Source organism: Haemaphysalis longicornis, unplaced genomic scaffold, assembly GCF_048455015.1.
Source record: "Haemaphysalis longicornis isolate Haplotype H1 unplaced genomic scaffold, Haemaphysalis longicornis Haplotype H1 scaffold_10, whole genome shotgun sequence".
NCBI classification, from domain to species: Eukaryota; Metazoa; Arthropoda; class Arachnida; order Ixodida; family Ixodidae; genus Haemaphysalis; species Haemaphysalis longicornis.
The window spans coordinates 55,532,382-55,550,986 of NW_027526204.1; the positions used below are offsets into that span (position 1 = coordinate 55,532,382).

General features: G+C 46.0%; 1 protein-coding gene across 10 annotated transcripts in view; it reads right to left on the reverse strand.

Annotated features, from left to right (window-relative positions):
- Positions 1-1,736: 1,736 nt before the first annotated feature.
- Positions 1,737-18,605, reverse strand: part of LOC144158566 (uncharacterized) — a 53,254-nt gene continuing 36,385 nt past the window's right edge. Inside the window, exons 2-6 of one of the 10 annotated variants that reach the window (XM_077689519.1) lie at positions 17,466-17,499; positions 14,301-14,435; positions 12,631-12,693; positions 8,357-8,456; positions 1,746-5,518 (exon numbers count right to left, since the gene is read on the reverse strand). In XM_077689519.1, coding sequence (XP_077545645.1) covers positions 4,384-5,518; positions 8,357-8,456; positions 12,631-12,693; positions 14,301-14,385 — 1,383 coding nt within the window. In that variant the 5' untranslated portion in view covers positions 14,386-14,435; positions 17,466-17,499 and the 3' untranslated portion in view covers positions 1,746-4,383. The other 9 variants (XM_077689520.1, XM_077689524.1, XM_077689522.1 and 6 more) reach the window with 9 other exon arrangements.

An 18,605-nucleotide genomic window follows, 5' to 3' on the forward strand; every position in this document is an offset into this window, starting at 1 on the left:
AGAAACGACGAGAGACGCTCCGCGAGGGCCAGAACACTAGCCCGGCAGCTGGAAGAGGACCCGGAGATTTTATACGCGGACGCCTCGCTACCCAAACATGGAACCAGAGCGACGGCGGTCGTCACCACCATCGACAGACTGGTCACCAGCGCGTCAATCAGAACGACGAACCCCTCCGAAGCCGAAGAACTGGCCGTGGCCCTCGCCCTCACACAGCCGGGAGCGAAGACAGTGGTCACGGACTCCAAATAACCTACGCAAGCTATCGCAAGGGAAGGGTCTCTCCTGCCGCACTAGCGCTTCTGTCCAGACGCAGGCCACCGGGACGAGCCATAGAGCTCGTGTGGGTGCCGGCTCACTCGCAGGTGGAAGGCAACGAACTCGCCGACCACTACGCCCGCGAACTGACCAACCGGGCCGAGGACGAGCCGGGACTACCACGCCCCGTCACGAGCTACAGAGACATTACCGAGCTATACAGGGAAGGCAGGTGTAGATTCCCCGGACCTCACCGGCACCTCAACAGGAACCAACAGACGATCGTACGCAGACTACAGGCGGGGTCGCTGGCGCATCCCGTCCTCTTACACAAAATGTACCCGGAGGAACACGATATCAAGTGCCCGTTCTGCAAGAGCAAGGAAGGCACCCTCGCACACTTCATAGCCGAGTGCACTCACCTCAAGAACCTCCCGCCACCCCTTTCCCCCAACTTCCCCAACCCCAATCCCCGAGAGCGATGGGCGACGTTGTTGTCCAGCCCCGACCTGACGACCCAACTCGCGCTGGCAGTCAGGGACCAGGAGCTGCTGGATGCATATGGGACCAGCGAAGAAGGTTCCACCCCATCTGGTGCCTGCGTGCACTAACCACTTAATGGGCTCTATTAAAGTTGATTCTCTATCTCTCTTATGCTTGCGTTAGTTTTTCATTCATAATAGCAGCATGAAATTCCCTCGCATGCGCCTGAGCTTCGATGTCAAACATGAACAAATGGAAGTCAAGTGGGCATATGCCGACTTTTGTATCAAGAACAAAAGCTGTGTGCAGTCATCGCCTCCTGTAAAAATACAGGAGGCGATGGTACAGTAAAAGGTCGTTAATTCGAACTGCAACAGGGAGCTGTGCTCGAAATGCTTGGAAAAGTCCGTGACTGCTGCCAGCCTTTTGCCCCTAAAGGTGGCAGCCAGCAGCTCTTGCTCTAAAAAGTGAATGTAGCAGAAAGCCTCATCTTCAACTTCATCATAACTTAAGTGATTAGCGACATAATCACATTCCATCCTGCCGTGACTTCTGAGCGGGTGCCAGCACTGGTGCTTCATTCTTCTTGTCAATGGCAGCAACAGATTCTGCACTTTTGATGCGAGAGATGATGTGCTATTCTATCAGTGCACCACACACCCCTACGCTCGCATGCACACCGAGGTAATCTGCAAAGACTATGTCTTCCAAAATGTTCCCCAAGGGGGTTCCACATGTTTTTACCTCTTTGTAGCTTCCCTCTCTATTCCGGAGGCATCGCAGCAGAGGTTGCGTTTCTCTGAGTGTTTGTCAGGCACCAAGCCATTGGTATGGTGGCGCATAGCGCAAATTATCTGTGGCGGAACCTGCTTGCGTTTGAATTAATGGGCTATTTTAGTGACGGAAAGTTTGACACCCACCTCAAAACAGCCGTATGGCTACAGAGGAAAGCTATACAGCTTCCTCAGAAACTTTGCAGATCAAGAAAAATTCTACCTGGTCCAGGATTCGAACCCGGGACCACAGCTTACCCGGAGCCGTCGCTATAACAACTGAGATAACCAGGTGGCTAGTCGTTCGTAGCACGACAGCGAATTGATCAACAACTAGAAGTGATGGACAGGGCTATTTTCGAAATAGAATTTTATCAAATTGCAAAGCTCGAAATATTCATACAGTTGAACAACGAGGTTTTGCGGCATGCCCACGGCTGGAGCTTCTTTGCCCACTTTTTACTGTCGCTGGTATGTTCGTGCAAACTGAAGATCAGGCTTTGAGTTGTCAAGGGTATAACTATAACAGGAACACCAGGGGCTGTGGTGCCTGGACTACCTACGAGTGGTTTTAAAAAGGGAACCTGCGTGTTGAGTATAATTTAACCACATTTTTGTGCGGTGGTTCTATTGGAAAAGGGGATGTTTATTGTGTAGACAGGAGAAACATTAGAAATACACATTATCAGTGTAAGCCACAGATTTATTATATGAACATGTTTGAGCAGACATCGCTCTGCGAACTAATATTATGAGCCAATGTTGGCATCACTTACACATCTTCTGTTAACCCCGCATAAACCACTGACATGCGAAAAATTGGGCGAGAAGCTGACAAAGTGCCGTTCCTATCGTTTTGAGTTTGGTGCACAAGTTGCGGAGCCATGTACTTGCAAGAGCCACGTGAGCCCAACCATTAAAAGAAACAGGTGCTAACAGTTGGTGGATTAAAAAGAAAACTGCATCGAAAATTTCAATTCTGCACACGAGGTTGGCGAAGTTGCAAGTAGTCATCTTGTTTCTGGCGTAGTAGACAAGAGTCCTCGATGATGAAACTAATTATGCTCTTCATCTGCATACAAACTGGAGCTGCTGCTAAAAATTCCCCGCATTTCCCCGAGGGGAAGAATGTGAAAGTGCGAATGCACGAGTTGAATTTGCGCGGTTCGGTAATGTTCGCGAAAGAGAGATCACACACACACACACAACTACAAAGAAAGAAAGATGCATTTATTCACAGACACCTATTTGTGTTGTCGTTGTACTTGATTGCTAGAGCGGATCTCAGCTTTGAAATTTCGTGTCAGTACTCCTTTAAGCAGGTGCATTAGCCCTTCTCACGCCCGATTCTTGGCCAATCCCCCACGTGGGTATGTGCCATGTCAGCGGCCAGGCAGCGCGCGCCCATCTCCCCCCGTTGCCAAGGAAGACGAGGAAATTCCTGGCCTATCCCCCACGTGGGTATGTGCCATGTCAACGGCCAGGCTGCGCGCGCCCATCTCCACGTGCGCGGACATCGCCGGTGGACGCAGGTTCAGGGTCGCTTAAGAAGTGCATTCGCACTTAAAACAGCTGCCTTCAATGAACGTTAAGTGTGTGAAATGCGAAGCGATAACAACTGTGGTCGAAAGACTAGCGTAGGATATCGATGTCGAAATTTATCCAAATTTATCAGCCGGTGGCTGTGTTAAAGTGGAAATACCATATTTACTCGAATCTAACGTTCCCTCCGTTGTAATGCGCACCCGCTTTTAACGGTTCGAAGAAAAAAAAAGCGCCATGTTTTCGACTGTACCGTGCACTGGACTCATTATTTAATACAAAAATGCACTATTTATTGCCAGCAAGACAGTCACCACGATGACCGTCCGGGCCAGCGCCGTCGGTGCCCAGGCAGCTCTGTCGTTATGGGTCTCTGAGCCACTCGCTGCTGCTGCACGTACTCCGCCAGTGGGTCTTCTATTTGGGGCTATCACCCCCTCTTTGGTCTGCTGAACCCTTCCCGTGTCACCTTGCTAGCGAAAATTTTCTCATTCTGTTTGCGCCAGTCCCGCAGGCAAGTGTCCGGAACACTGAACGCACGTGACGCGGCCCGATTTCCACCGCCTTCTGCGCACAAGATTACTTTCTTCTTAAACGCAGCATCGTGATGAATCCACCGTGTCTTCGCCGTGGGAAATTACATGGTTGAAACAGAAGAACCTAGAAAAATGCTACGCAGACACAAACATGCGCCGACTACAAAAGCGCTGGCTACGCGTTCAGTAGTCAGGCGGCCATCTTGAAACGTCGATGGCGATACGGCGCTGCTGTTTTGAGTCGTACTCTATTGTAACGTGCATGTGATTCCAGGACCTACATTACCGGAAAAAAGGTGCGCGTTAGATTCGAGTAAATACGGTATATAAGCAGTGAGTTCTCATTGTAGTGATAATGGCAGCAGCTTATTTGCTTTTGTTTTCACCCATTGAAATGATTGCTCAAAAATTATTCCAAGCAAACATTCATTTAGAGGTTGTCATTATTCACACCTTGTCGCACGTTTTGTAGCAGAGCTTTTTTATGTCATGATGAGATGCAGTGTCTATCACTGCAGTCTCATCTCTCATGCTAGATATCATGAAGACTTCTCACCAGGTACCGCTACATCGCAACCTTCTGTTTCACCAAGGTATGTTTTCGAGTGAAGTTTTTCCTACCGATTGATGTGAAAATAGTTTCAAAAAGCCAATATGCAATTTCACCTGAGTAATGAGGTTCCCTTGGATAGCAAAGCTCATTCAGCATTAATTGTAGATATTGGGCTTGTCAGTACGCAATCTCCTCTGGCTTACCAAGGTAGCTTTCTGGGCAACGTTGTTATGATACACTACACAGGGGGCTTTTTGCAAGTGTGCTTACTCTCATGTGTGAGGAGAGATCTTTTTTGTGCAAAGCCTTTCTGACAGACACTACAAGCATAGGGCCTGTCATGAGTGTGTGTTCTTTCATGCCTAGTAAGGTGCGCTTTCAAAGCAAAACTTTTCGGACAGGTGCTGCAGACGTAAGGTTTTTCGCCAGAGTGCAATCTATTATGATATAGAAAACTCACTTTGTCAGTTAGGCCTTTCTGACATGTCACACAGAAATACGGCTTGTTTGTAGCATGCGTAGCCTCGTGTCTGACAAGGTACTCTCTCCGTGCGAAGCCTTTCTGACATAGAGTGCAAGAGTAGGGCTTTTGGTTGCTGTGTGTTGTTTCGTGCTCAATAAGTTCACCTTTATACCTAAATCCTTTCTGGCAAGTGCTGCAGATATGCGGCTTATCCCCAAAGTGCAGTCTCCTGTGACCCACAAGTCCCTTTCTTGCAGTGAAGCTTTTCTGACATATATCGCACACGTATGGCCTCTCACCAGAGTGCACTCGCTTATGCTCAGTCAAGTCACGTCTTATAGCAAACCTTTTGGGGCAAATATTGCAAATGTGGGGTTTTTCACCAGAATGCACTCTTTCATGCTTAATCAGGTTGCTTTTTCCAGCAAAGCTTCTTTTACAGATGCTACACACATAGGGCTTCTCTCCAGAGTGCAACCTTTCATGAACAACCAAGGTGGATTTTTGAGAAAAGCCCTTCATACAGGTTCTACATGTGTAGGGCTTCTCTCCAGAGTGCACTCTTTCATGAGAAACCAAGGTGGATTGTTTAATAAAGGTCATCTCACATGTACTGCACTTGAAAGGCTTCTCATGTGAGTGCTCTCTGTAATGATACGTCAAGTGCCTTTTTTGAGTAAAGCTCTTTTGGCAAAAGCTGCACACGTAGGGTCTCTCACTGCTGTGCACTCCCATGTGATTGTCCCGGTTGCTTTTTTTATGGAAGGCTTTGTTGCACACAGAGCAGGTGTGGGGCATCTTACTGGCAACCACTTTCACATGTGTGGTCTTATGGTCGCCTTGTTGACAGGAGAGGCAGAAATGAAGCTTCCCCCTGGACTGCACTCTGTCACTCTCGCAGGCAAAACTCCTAAGTGGACAGAATGAGACAAGAGAGACTGCATGAAAATAAAATAAAGATGCAACAAACCCATGTTCCGGATAGTGAGTGCATAGCATTTGTGCAAACACTCCCACAGTCCTCTCTGCAGGGAAAGCCCAGGGCATCTATAAAATTCCTACTATTCCAGATTTTGCCTCAGCCTTTTGTTCTAAAATTTCTTGACTGTTTATTTACATATTGCAGGACATTATCTCACACATACATAGACAATACCGCAAGTCTACTGTTACACTTTTTTACCAAAAAAGTACCCTACCAGTGCCATTTAAAATGTATAGAAGCTTCTTAAATATATGCTGTGGCATTGCCTTCATCGAAGCTGACAGCCAATGAAGCAGAATGCGAACTAGGCAGCCAATGGGAATTGAGTGTTAGTTGTGTTGCAAAAGCTTTTGCAGCACCCAGCTAAGTGCACACTTTTGCCAACCTATCCAAGTAATGCGTTTCTTCAAGTACCTTCAAAAAGCTACAGTAGGTAACTCCACAGCAATGCAATCGCAGCAACCATGCACAGGTGTGATGACCAATCAATATAAATTGTAGCATAAGGTGGGTGCTACTGTCCACTTATTTACAATAAAATACAAACGTGTGATAAATGCATCTAAAAGTGCACAACTGCTCTGTCGTACTTTATCAGGATTTCAATAAATGACACAGCATTACACCATTTTGGTGGTTTGACAAAAAATGGCATACAGAGAATCAAAATTAAGACAGGTCCTCATCAGGCGATTGTGGTGCATATTGAACTCAGTCAGAAATGAAAAAGCTAGTTACAATCTGTTTCTATTAACCCAAATTGTGATTGGAGTAGCGAAGCCACCAATTGTGGGCTTGCATGAAGCTGCCATATGCACGAATGTGGCCAAAAAAGCAAGGGAGGGGACACAATTCGTATATTGCATTTGCGTTTTCAAGACCCACTAACCAGCGCACTCACAATTTGAAAAGTGCAGTGCACCGACATGTTGTGGTTAGCATCATTCCTGTTATTCTTCACAGTCTCCTACCACACAGATGTCAGCAGGTCCATTCAAAGAATCCATCTCGTTCAGACCAGGTGGGTCTGGCACATGACAGCTGTTGTCTCGTACCCTTCGATGTGTGCATATTCACTAATCTCGTTTCATCAGCTTTTTTTTAAAGCGAAGAGCAAGCTTGTGGTGAAGACATGGGAACTCTGCATATAGTAAATGTACCTATGTAAAATATAGCCCTTGCTTCCAGTGAGAGCCTATAAAATGCAATAAGCTCTTAATGAACAGTCTACTTCTGAAACGTCCATAATAAATTGTATTTTAACTTAAAGGAACATTAAGGATGACATACAGCTTTACTTTATTTGAAAGAGTGTGGAACTGATACTGCACTACTATGCCGTATAACGGCACTGTACTTTCGCAGCCATCACTCAACAACTTTGCAGTGCACTTAGTATTGTGGAACACTTTGCATACAGCCAAAAAGAAACAGCTGAAGTTGTGTCAAAACACTGAAAATTTGGCATAGCACGTCAAAGCTTAAACCAGAAGGGCATATCTGTGTGCAATAACCCTCCACTGTGTAATAGTGTAGCCATGAACTTTGTTCTTGCTTTGGTAGATGTAACAGAGTAGAACTGGGCGACCAGAGCTCACCTGACCCCAAAGTACCATGTGAGAGAGCATCGGGTGTGATTTTTAGTAATTCCCTTTGACCTCAAAAGCTCCTGCACTATTGGAGGGCCACTCAAGATGTGGTGTCAATTCAGCCCGTAAAACTGAGTGTTGTGTTACTTAGTGACTCATGCTCATTTCTCTTACAAAACTGCACAATAGCCATTATCGCTTGAAAACGTTTCTCACTTGAACCATTCAAGCTGCAGCTGCAATACTAGAAAACTATTTCAATATGCAGTTAATCTAGTTAACACCATTTAGCAACGGCTGTGCACTCAGTGCAACGTTTGTGTATTATGAGAAAAAAGGAAGACGTTTTTAAAGTGCCTGTAATCTCGATATCCTTTAGCCAACACCGCCTTTTTACTTGTTTTTTGCAGCCTTGTAACATCAATATGACCTAACGGGCCAAGCCACCACCCGGTAAACTTGGAAGATTAGCTGCATACTTTGTCATAGCACTCGTTTTTCTCACAATGATGAGCAACCAGGGTCTGTTTTCACAACCTTACGGGTACGAACACACTAGTGGCATGCATTGTGAGATTTTCCCCTTTTGGAATACAAACTGAGCATTTGTTTGAACTAAATTTCTAAAATGTCATATCTGATTCTTCTATGATATTGACACGAAGCCAAAGACGACGCAGTTCTTTCTCTCTATCAAAACGCTCTCTCTATCAAAAGAGATAACAAGTGTGGCATAAAAATAAATAGAACACAGGCTTTCACTAGGCACACGAATAACACATATAACACAGCCCAGCACAGCCGGTCGGCACAAACAAAGCATAAACAAACCCAATGCATGGTTTGCGGCAATATTTTTTGGATATTCACTTCAGGAAGTTGCTGCACCGGTGCGCCGTTCATTGACTGGTGTCGTGCCACGCGGCAGGTGAAGGTTACACTTGCTCACCACCGACTTGCCAGAGTAGCAGTTCCCTGGTAAATGATTTGCTGCAGTACATCCTAAGGTTAGGTACCACTTGCATTTGATTTCTAAGATCACATCTTCCAACAGTTTTGGTGTATCAGATAACTTACACTCAAGCATAGAGAAATGAATCTGTTTTAGCCTGGGCTTTCTCCAGTGTTCATGTACTACAAGAATCAGCATCGCTAGCACGAGCACATTACCCACCCTTCGTTGCTTAAATGTAGGTGGCAGGAGCATGTGTCAAGAACAGCGCCTTCAGGGAATCTCTTCAAGGCACCGGGTTTGAGGTTACCCACCTCCAGAACTGAAAAAAATAGAGCAGATAAAGGCATCAACTCGTACACAAATCCAGGGTCAGACAATATAGGAATGCACCAAAACACCAAATGTAAGTGTTCGTCTTCTCCTAGTACTTAGTGGCACCAGAATCTTCAATACAACCTACAAGTATTTGCATGTCGCCGTCCAGTGTTAAAGTGCCCAAGGCATGAACACTGCCTAAATACGTAGTGGGATAGATATGGAAATCCACTGGGGTAAGAGCAAGAATTCTACATTAATTTAGGAAGTTCATTTTGGAACAAGAGCATCATGGTTTGGAGCAGTATTTGATAGTAAACACATCAAAATTTTTAGAAGTTACAACTGGAGCTATTCATAGGAAAAACATTTTTTGGTGGTTCGGTAGATATATTAACACTAAACAGCAAGCAGCCAAACTGAATGTTTCCCCCCTGCCTATAATACAGTATGGTGAAATAATTGAATACAATAATTGAATAGACTGAAGCCAAGTTGGCATCACATAACTGGAAGTGGCTTTGAGAAGAGCCATTACACAGTTCTAAAAGTGCATAGCCCACAAATATTTTATTAGTATGAAGGCCTAGCTCCACTAAGGCACAAGAGGTCATGATGGTACACTATTGGATACGCCTTTGTAGGTGTTCTTATCTGCCAGCAAGAATACAGGAAGCTATTCATTGAAGACTGGAAGTTAATGCTCTTAAGGGGACACTGAAGTGATTTGTAAACATTGCGCGATCATTTGCGCGAATTGTGATGTTCGTAGGCCATGTTTGGACCACTCGGTGCATTTACACTTTATTTTGAAGAAAAATCAATGCAAAAGTGCTGTTCTCATCAGTGCATCCTGCTTGCATATTTCCTATGACATTTCGTAAGACACTTACTCAAGGTACGCTTAGCTTGACTGCGCTACTGCACAGCTCGCTGGCCCTCTGACAATGCCAGCGGACTGGCCGGCGGCAGGACATAGCAATTCGACCACTTAGTTAAAACTACGCTATGACATGATTTGTGCCTGGTAGAATGTCCCTTTAGTTTGTCAGATGCAACGCTTCACTCACTGGTTCGCTAGTAGAAAACCTATAGTTAATTAAAGGTGGGAGAACAGTCAGTAAAGTTTATATAGGTGCCACGAAATTAAAAGCAACCAAAACTTTCAAAGCGTAAAACCAAGGTATGAAAAGCACTTTTTGCGCTGGGTGAACTAACACAGCGGTCAGCTGCACGACCACATATTTGCAATCACTTTTCCTATATAAGGAATACAGTAACTAGAGAATATATTCATAGGAATTTAAGGGACACTTACTGCACAAGTGTTAGTCAAGAAATAGTCACCTAAGCAGCTGGGAACGCCAGAAGTGAAAAAAATTAACAGGTTATACGATATACACTTTATATTTACATTCCCAACAGTGCTAGGGTTGTGGCAGAGTGGTCTGAGGCACTGTGCGCAGTGTGTAGAAATTAGAAAGTTTGAATTCCCAATAGGACTTGTTTTTTTGCATTAATATTCTTGCACTTATAGGTAATGTTTTCTTTACTGAATGTACCAATTTACATGCAACCTTCATTGCTCCAAGAGTGCGTACACAGATTGTGTGCAGACTGACACTGAAATGCTTATGAGCTCTCATTGGCGTGGTGTTGACATAAGCACCAACAGCTGGCAGGCACAGTGCCAAATCAGCTGACCCTCCAGTCTATTGTGAACACGCCTCTTATGACACAAGAACGAGCCAGGCAAGCTCCAAAGTTTGCGGTGAAGTGCCTCACAGTTAAGCGTCTGTGATGACGCAGAGACCATTTAGCCACAGGCACAACGTATGCCTCGTCTAGTGAAAGTTAGAATTCTAAGCAGTGCTGGCAGGCTTATCTAACCCATTCTGTAGCCCAAAACATGGCAGAAGAGCGGTAAGCCGATTCTTATATCAAGAATTCCCAACCAATGATAACGCCATACGCCAAGCATGTTCCACAGAACCGAAACTAAAATTGGTTTGAATTCCAATATTGGACATCGTCTAATCACACGGCAACTTGAATACGCAGTTAGCTGTTGCGGCGGCCACAAATGTCGCACCTTTATTTTTTTTCTTCCAAGCATTTTAAATGAGATACTGCTTTATCAACTGGACAAACGATAATAGGTGTGTTTATTTCAGCCAGTCTATGCAATGCAAACAAAAACAGAAGTTTGATAAATTCACTTCCGCGGCTCTTTAACAGCTGGCTGTTAGCAGCACAACGATAGAGCAAACCGTGCTCTGCTTCTCTATAAGGAATAGCACCAAGGGTTTATTATTTCTGTAAAATCACCAAACACGACCTCACGAGTCAACACAAGAAAAGCACAGTGCATGAAATAAACCCACATATCTTGTTGGGCTTATTGGTAATTCAAAAGTTTAAAGAGCTAAAGAGCTTGCCAAACACAGAAAGAAAATAGGGTGATAGAAGTACCAAGTACTACTGCTTATGCTGTTTCCTCCCTACTCCATCCTTCTATGTGCTGCCCTCTTTGGGATTTAGAAAAGACAACATGGCTCTGCAACCGAAGCAACGGCATGCAAAAAGATCGGCATAATTTGCAATTCTGAATTAGGCTGTGATCACAGCAGCGTTAACTTGAGGTTAAAATATAATTTAAAACTCTAAGTGAGGCTTGAATGCATTTAGAATTATTTACGAAACACCACCAATTCGTTATACACGCTGCCTCTCCAGAGTTACCACCAAGGGTCTCTGCCCAAAACTAGCAGCAGAATCAAAATAGCATGGAAAGTAATGCATTAAATGTGCTTGAAAGAAAACATTACATCGCTTGTAATCCAGCAATGAGCAAGCAAAGGTCCCTGCACTGTGCAGTCCTGAAGATTTTTTTTAAGCAAAGGCTGTTCTTAGCACCACCAGTGTACTTCGATGCTTTTATGACAAAACTCTGGCCGAAGTTTAATTCGGGGACAAAGCTGGCCACTAGAAGTGCCTGTCAATGAGGAGGCTGTGCCGCCCTTTGGCCTTTGACAACGCTCGCTGGCCAACTGTTTCTCGATCGTTGACATGCCTACATTCTTCTGCTCTTAATTTCCACCAGTAAAAATGCGAGCAAACTATTCCTATTGTGAGCACCAATCTGTGTGCTGCACTAGTGCCCATTTTGAGGAGACATAGACAAGGGCCTTGTACTGTTGTTGCTGATTCGCCTTGCACTTGACCTGCTTCCCACGACCATTATCATGTCGTACCTCATCTGTTTCTCATAACCATCCACACCATTATTCTTGGTGCTGGTGTTCTGGGCTCTGCTCGAAATTAACGCGCTGTGCCGACTGCCTCCAAGACCCTCCTGTGTGATGGCTGTCTCTGACGTCTCCCTCAATATTTTTTTCAGTTAATGTCACGTAGCTTAGCCGTGAGATCAAGGCCACGCGTGTTACAAAGGCATGTTGCGGTGTTCATTAGTTGTGACGAGCATAGCCAAGTTTTCGCTGTTGGAGAGCAGACATTTGGTGTTTTCAGTTTTTGAGAAGTCTTTGATTTGACACCTAGATGATACAAGTTACTAGCGCCGGAAATAAGCAGTTACAACCTTAAGTGACGTGCTGCACTGAGCAAAAACGTACACAAACCCAGACTCAGCACATAGGCTGGCGACAGCATGTGGAAATTGTGACTACCGACTGGGCATAGAATGAACTTTACTGCGCGGGCACAGTGCCTACAGAAATCATGTATCCTTTCTTTTGTCCCCACCATAATTCATTGTCCTCTCCTCCCACTCCAGTGGCCCCCATGCCTTATTTTATGCAAAGTACAGCCCATGTATGTGTCTGCCTCAGTAGTATTTCCAGTTGGCAGTGATGCTGTTTCGAAGGATACTCGATGAGCACGGCTGATAGCAGACAGCTAGCCTCCACAAATGATAGGAAAATGAGCCTGATAATGCTATTGCGTTTAACTTTGGTGCCAGTACACCTCTACTTCAGAGTATGTCCATTCCACATACCAAAAGCAGCACACCTTTGTCAAGGCTTGAAAATATAGCCATGCACAGTGCGGCAACATTAACAAATGGTTCATAATGGGTGCAACAATCAGAACTTTTTGTGAAAACTGCATGGAGCTCTGTGCATTGAATGCCTACAGGAAAAAAATTCTGAAATTCTAACCTGGGAAGTCCTCGTATGTTTGGCAGCCCACGCAGGTGAGTGACACAAGGGCACACTGGGTGCCTGCAAAGAAAATTTTTAGTGAGCAATGCAAACAGTCAACGCAGAAAGTTGGGCAGGTTGGTGGCTGAAAAAAACAGCACAACGGCGAGACGAAGAAAGGTAAGACTAAACCACAGGCGCTGACGAACAACTGAGCGCTTTATTGCAGCAGAAAACATATATACAGAAAAAGGAAAACAACAGAAGGACTGATAAAGACCTAGGAGATATCACATTGGAAAAAACACGATGTCTCGTAAAAAGCATGATCCGCCACGTGTCGATACAAAGTCTAATAAAAGATAGGTACAGCATTTCCTTTTCCAGAAGTGAAACTGATGGCTCACTAATACAAGCACTTCCTTTCTTCTTGATCTTGAATGCCTCAAAGATTTTCCGCTCTCTTCGTCCAGGATACCGCGTGAGAATCACGCAGTCATGGAAGAGGGTGGTGGTGGTGGTGGTGGTGGTGGGTACTTGATGACGTCCTTACATTGTTGGCATGCTCCCTCAGGCGATCATTGAGGCAGCGGCCTGTCTGCCCGATGCAAGTGTGGCCACACGGTGACAATGGAATTTCGTATACGTTTTTCACACATTCAACATAGCGTGTCATGTGATTTTTCACGCATGTGCTTGCCTTCGGTGTTTCAGCGTTGACCCGCTTGCACAGTCGGCCCAGTTTTTTAGGTGCAGAGAATACGAGCCGAACATCTGCCTTGCTTACAATCTTCTTGAGGGCATGGCTGACACCGTGGACGTACGGAATCACCGCTGTTTTTTGTCGCTCCTTCTGAGGGTTCTTATCAGGAACTCTTGAGGAAAATGCGCGCAACAACCTCGACGCTAAAGCGCACACAAGCACATGCATAAGAAGCACAAGCACAAGAAGGCAAGCACATGCGTGAAAAATCACATGACACGCTATGTTGACACGCTATGTTGAATGTGTGAAAAACTTATTCGAAATTCCATTGTCACCGTGTGGCCGCACTTACATTGGGCGGACAGGCCGCTGCCTCAATGATCGCCTGAGGAAGCATGCCAACAATGTAAGGACGTCACCAAGTACCACCTTGGCAACGCATTGCGCTTCCTGCGGCTGCACCCCTCTCTTCCATGACTGCGTGATTCTTGTGCGGTATCCTGGACGAAGAAAGCGGGAAATCTTTGAGGCATTCAAGATCAAGAAGAAAGGAGGTGCTTGTATTAGTGAGCCATCAGTTTCACTTCTGGAAAAGGAAATGCTGTACCTATCTTTTATTAGACTTTGTATCGGCATGTGGCGGATCATGCTTTTTACGAGACATCGTGTTTTTGTTTCAATGTGATATCTCCTAGGTCTTTATCGGTCCTTGTGTTGGTTTCCTTTTTCTATATAGATGTTTTCTGCTGCAATAAAGTGCTCAGTTGTTCGTCAGCGCCTGTAGTGTTCGTCAGTTGTTCGTCAGCGTCTCACCTTTCTTCGTCCCGTCGTTTGCGCTGTTTTTCTTAGTCTAACAATGTACCAACTGGCCCGTCAGCATACCCTTAAGGAATTCATGGTGCTACCGAACATTACACAGGACAAAGCTAAAGAAAGGATGAAACACACGCTGGCTAGTACTAATGTAGAATATGAGTATTACCAATAGCACAAGCACTGACGGTTGCCTGTGTCTCCTGGCTGCAGGATACATCCGTAGACACTGCCATGATGCAGCCCATCGGCATCGGTCACCTTAAAGAAGCTGGCATGCGCCAAGATTGTTTAACATTGTCCCCTGAAAGCAAAAAAACAATAGCACCACTGAAAATTCAAACAATCACACAAAACCTATGGAGATGGCATTATGCTGATTGCCAATTTGACTCCCTCCAGAGAAAAGCCGATTGATGCAGTTTTACTGTAACCAGGTACACGTCTTAACTGTTCAACCTTCTTGCTATGAGATACTGAGCCACATCCACCGTTCATGCCTTGTGCTCTACATGGGCAGGAGTACAGGCCATATCATGTTGCTCTGCATGTGCAGTATGTTTTGCTGTGGCGGGCATAAGTCTTAAAGGGGCATGAAGACAAAGTAAAGCTTGGTTAATTCAAAACATAACCTCGCTAGAATAATTCTAACACTACTTTTAATGTAAACTTCACTCAAATAAGCTATATAATGAGGAAAACAGATAATAGGCATGTGATTTCGGCTAAGTTTCCGCACTGAACCTATGATGTATGAGGCCACTTGGTGTGATCGGCTGAGGCCAACAAAATTGAAAACAAATTGAACATGGACCATAAGCTTGCAGGATGAGCTATATGCACTTGAATAGTGCATATTCGTTGCGTAGCAGTAAGAATGGTGAGGTAGACAATGGAAGTTACGAATGAACCTGTGACCATGGAAGAACTGCACACAATGCTAAGGCAGCCGACGCTGTTTAGCACAGCTGCCCCTTGCCCCAAACTGCAGACGTCGCGGCTCCTGTGACGTAGCCGACGTGCCAACTGCGGTTGGCGCGCGCTGCAACGCTCTGTGTATCATTTCATGGTTTTGGGGCTGATGTCATGCTGCCCAGGCGCGTGAGGATGGTGGCCGGTCTGGGCACACGTGTACGCTGGCTCGTGCGCATCCAGACCGCCAGCGGTGCGACAAGAATGGTGACGTCTGATGCACCCTCCTGTCATGGTGGCTGCTTGGTGTTCGTTTTGTCGAAACGTAAACTTGCGAAACGTAGACTCGCTTGCGTTCTCTTGCAAGCAGTGCGACTGCCTGTCAGCAGCGGCTTGTTTCCCGATCCACCCGATCAACTACGACAAAAGCCGTGATAAATTTGCAAATTCTGCTAGTCGTCCGCCACAAAAAATGGATAAACCAGGCAATCATGAAGCGTTTCAGCACTATCAAATGATCGGCACGCACGCCGGCCGTGCCTGTGAACACGCCAGCGTGCCTGCCCGCACGGAACTGAAAGCGGCTCGAATTGGCCCAGACGACGGCAGCAACAGCTTATCGCCGCTCTTCGAAATCAATCTGATCGCAGAAAAGAACTTCCACATGCGAGAAAGTTGATGTTAGTGTGGTGAAAAATTGTTCCATGGATTGTAATTCGCAGTTTTTGAGATAGCGGCGGTCAAATATCCACCGCGATGCTAAGCCTAAAGTTCCCAACACCAAGCAGACCTGCGCAAACCAAGATGGTTGCGAGCAGTTGGGGAAGCCCCTCTCCTCGCCGCGCGCAAGTACGATGCGTTTGGGTCTGAAGCGACTGCTTTAACGATATTTCGTTTTGTCTACACTGTTTCTCTTTTGTTTTTTCTCGTTAAGTTATAAGTGTGGTAAGTTATTTTTGTTACGCTCACAACCAAATGACCGCGGTCACTACAATCGGAATTTCGTGTGTAACAGACAAAACCGCAGTTTGTGATAACCGCGGTTAAAGTTTCGTAACCCCGGTTAAACTTAACAGCGGTTACTTCCGCTTCCCATTTTCAGACTGGCGTCTCACAGCCCTAATCCAGGCTTCTCGGAGTTGCCTGTCGCGTGTAGCTGATGGGAAGCGAAAAAAACGCTTCCAGTCACCCTTGGCCCGAGAGGTGCACTTGTACGCAGCACACAAAAGTGGCATTGCATTCAAACGACACAAAAGTGGCTAGATATTTGCAGTTCGCGTTGCCTAAGATGCATGGGCCTCAGCCGAGTATCGGTGGACCCTGCAGACGGATGGTGCAGTGGCCCTCCAAACAGTTTTTCGCGTTCACCGCTAGGGCTTCGCGCATGCACAGTGGCATCTTGAAAAAGGCGGATTGTGAGAGAGTATCCGTTCTGGGCTTTCTGATGCACCCCAAAATTAAAATAGATTTAAAATATGTGATAGTGAACGGTTACTGTTTAAACTTGCTGGTACATATCTCCATATACAAAGGAAGCTTTTTACATAGTTTTCAGCTTTAAATTTTGTGTCAGTACTCCTTTAGAGGTAATTCAAAGATTTTTGTTTCGACGAATAGCCCTATGACAAACTTCCCTACATGACCTACTGACTTGCGACGAATTCTTTTGTTATGACATGCCCTATTTTGTGTTGTTTTTTGAAGAACGGTCCATACGCCTGATTACACTACCTTTGTTAACATTATAGAGACTTCATTTCTACACTACTGAAGCAAAGGACCTCTGCTACAAGAACTTGGTTTGCACTGCCACAAGAATCGAAGACACTAAACTAAACAACTATCATCTACAGGTTAATTTTGACCAAGAATCTGTACAAGGTTGCAACCGAACCAATTGGTGTATATCGCAGTAACGCCTAAGTTATCGTCACTAACATTACCAAATGATGGAAATATACATACATGTACCCTTTTCTAATTACGCGTGATGTGCTACAGCTTCGTTGGTCGCCGACCATGAAGGGTGTAATAATAATCAGTGTCAAGAGGCCAGTCATGCAACGCACAGGGACGGGGAAGGGGCCGGAAGGGCGAACGAGGCACGCACACAGCACTCGCACGCACACAGCACTCGCTGTGTGGCAAGAAATGCCATAAAAATATCATCACTTCAGCCACACACCGTACGAAAAACACAACTGCTGCCGAAGGGTGGCCGTCAGGAAGGCGCACATCTCCGTCAACTTAACGAAGATCACCAGACTGCTCGAAGCCGCGCACACAAGCCGCCCGATGCGTCAACAAAGGTTCTGCGCACCCAGCATGATAGAATACACGATGCACACCACATACCCGGGCAGACGTACCTGCTCGCGAACAGCTGTGGGGTGTGGGGAAAAGCCGCTAACGAGATGCTCACGCGTTTTCACGACAACACACGAGCTCAGGTGCGGTTGTACACCAGCACGAACCCAGTTCGCTGGACTTCGCTGTCTTGCGCTGGCGTCACGACTTTCACACACGCCTGCTCGCTGGCATAAAAACCACGCACAAAACAACACCGATGCACAGTAGAGTCAGGCAGAACCGCGGTGCAGAAGTACAAAACACAAATGCGAAGCAGTGAACACAAATCACAGCCACATCGTGCGATTCACTCCCCGTTGAAGTCACTTCGTACACTTTTGTGAAGAAACACCAAGCAACACGGAATACTACGAGCCAGAAAGCGTTCAGTCGAGCGGTTCGAGCCGCGATGTCGTTGGCAATCGCACGTCCCCTTCTAGCACACGAAAGACACGTTAACTTTGTTAACGTTATGCCTGCAACATTCCTAAAGATTTCGTAGTATCTACAGTCCCGTCCGACGGTGCGTTGCCTGGGCGTTTAAACGTTGGAGCGGCGTTCGAGGGCGCTGCAAGCGTCTGTTTCAGGGCCGTCAATGGCTATTTAACTGGGCGTTACCGTCCGATGGCGTAATGGCAATGCCCTCACTGGCAATGCCCTCTGGCAATGCCCTGAATGCCTTCTCTGGCAATGCCGTCACAACCCATTCCCCCCATATTGAGACGGTGAGCACTGGGTGAGGGCGTTGGGCCGCTCGGATTCGGCGGTGCAAGATGCCGGGTGTCCCTATTCGCACGCCCCGTGGGAACAATTTTTATTTTTAGTTCGCACGCCGCGTGGGAACAATTTTTATTTTTAGTTCGCACGCCCCGTGCCAACAAAAAATAAAAATTGTTCGCACGCCTTTGCGCCGTTTGCGCCATCGCCTGCTTCGCGACCAGCGCGACTTGCGCTGTCCCTTTCGAATCAGTTCTGTGGAATCACTCTGGTCTCTGTTGGCATACCTCAAGCCTAGCATTGTCAAGCTGCCCGCATAGCTCTTGGCTAATCTGTGTTAGTAAGTAGCTCAATAGTGTGTTAGTTGCAGGCTGCAGCAATAAATTTGATGAACACGTTGGTAAACATGTTGGATCCGCGGGGCCACACGTCGAGTTGTTCTTGGTTCAATGCTTGAATTGTGTTTCGACGAGCTCAGTATTGAAGCTGACTTATC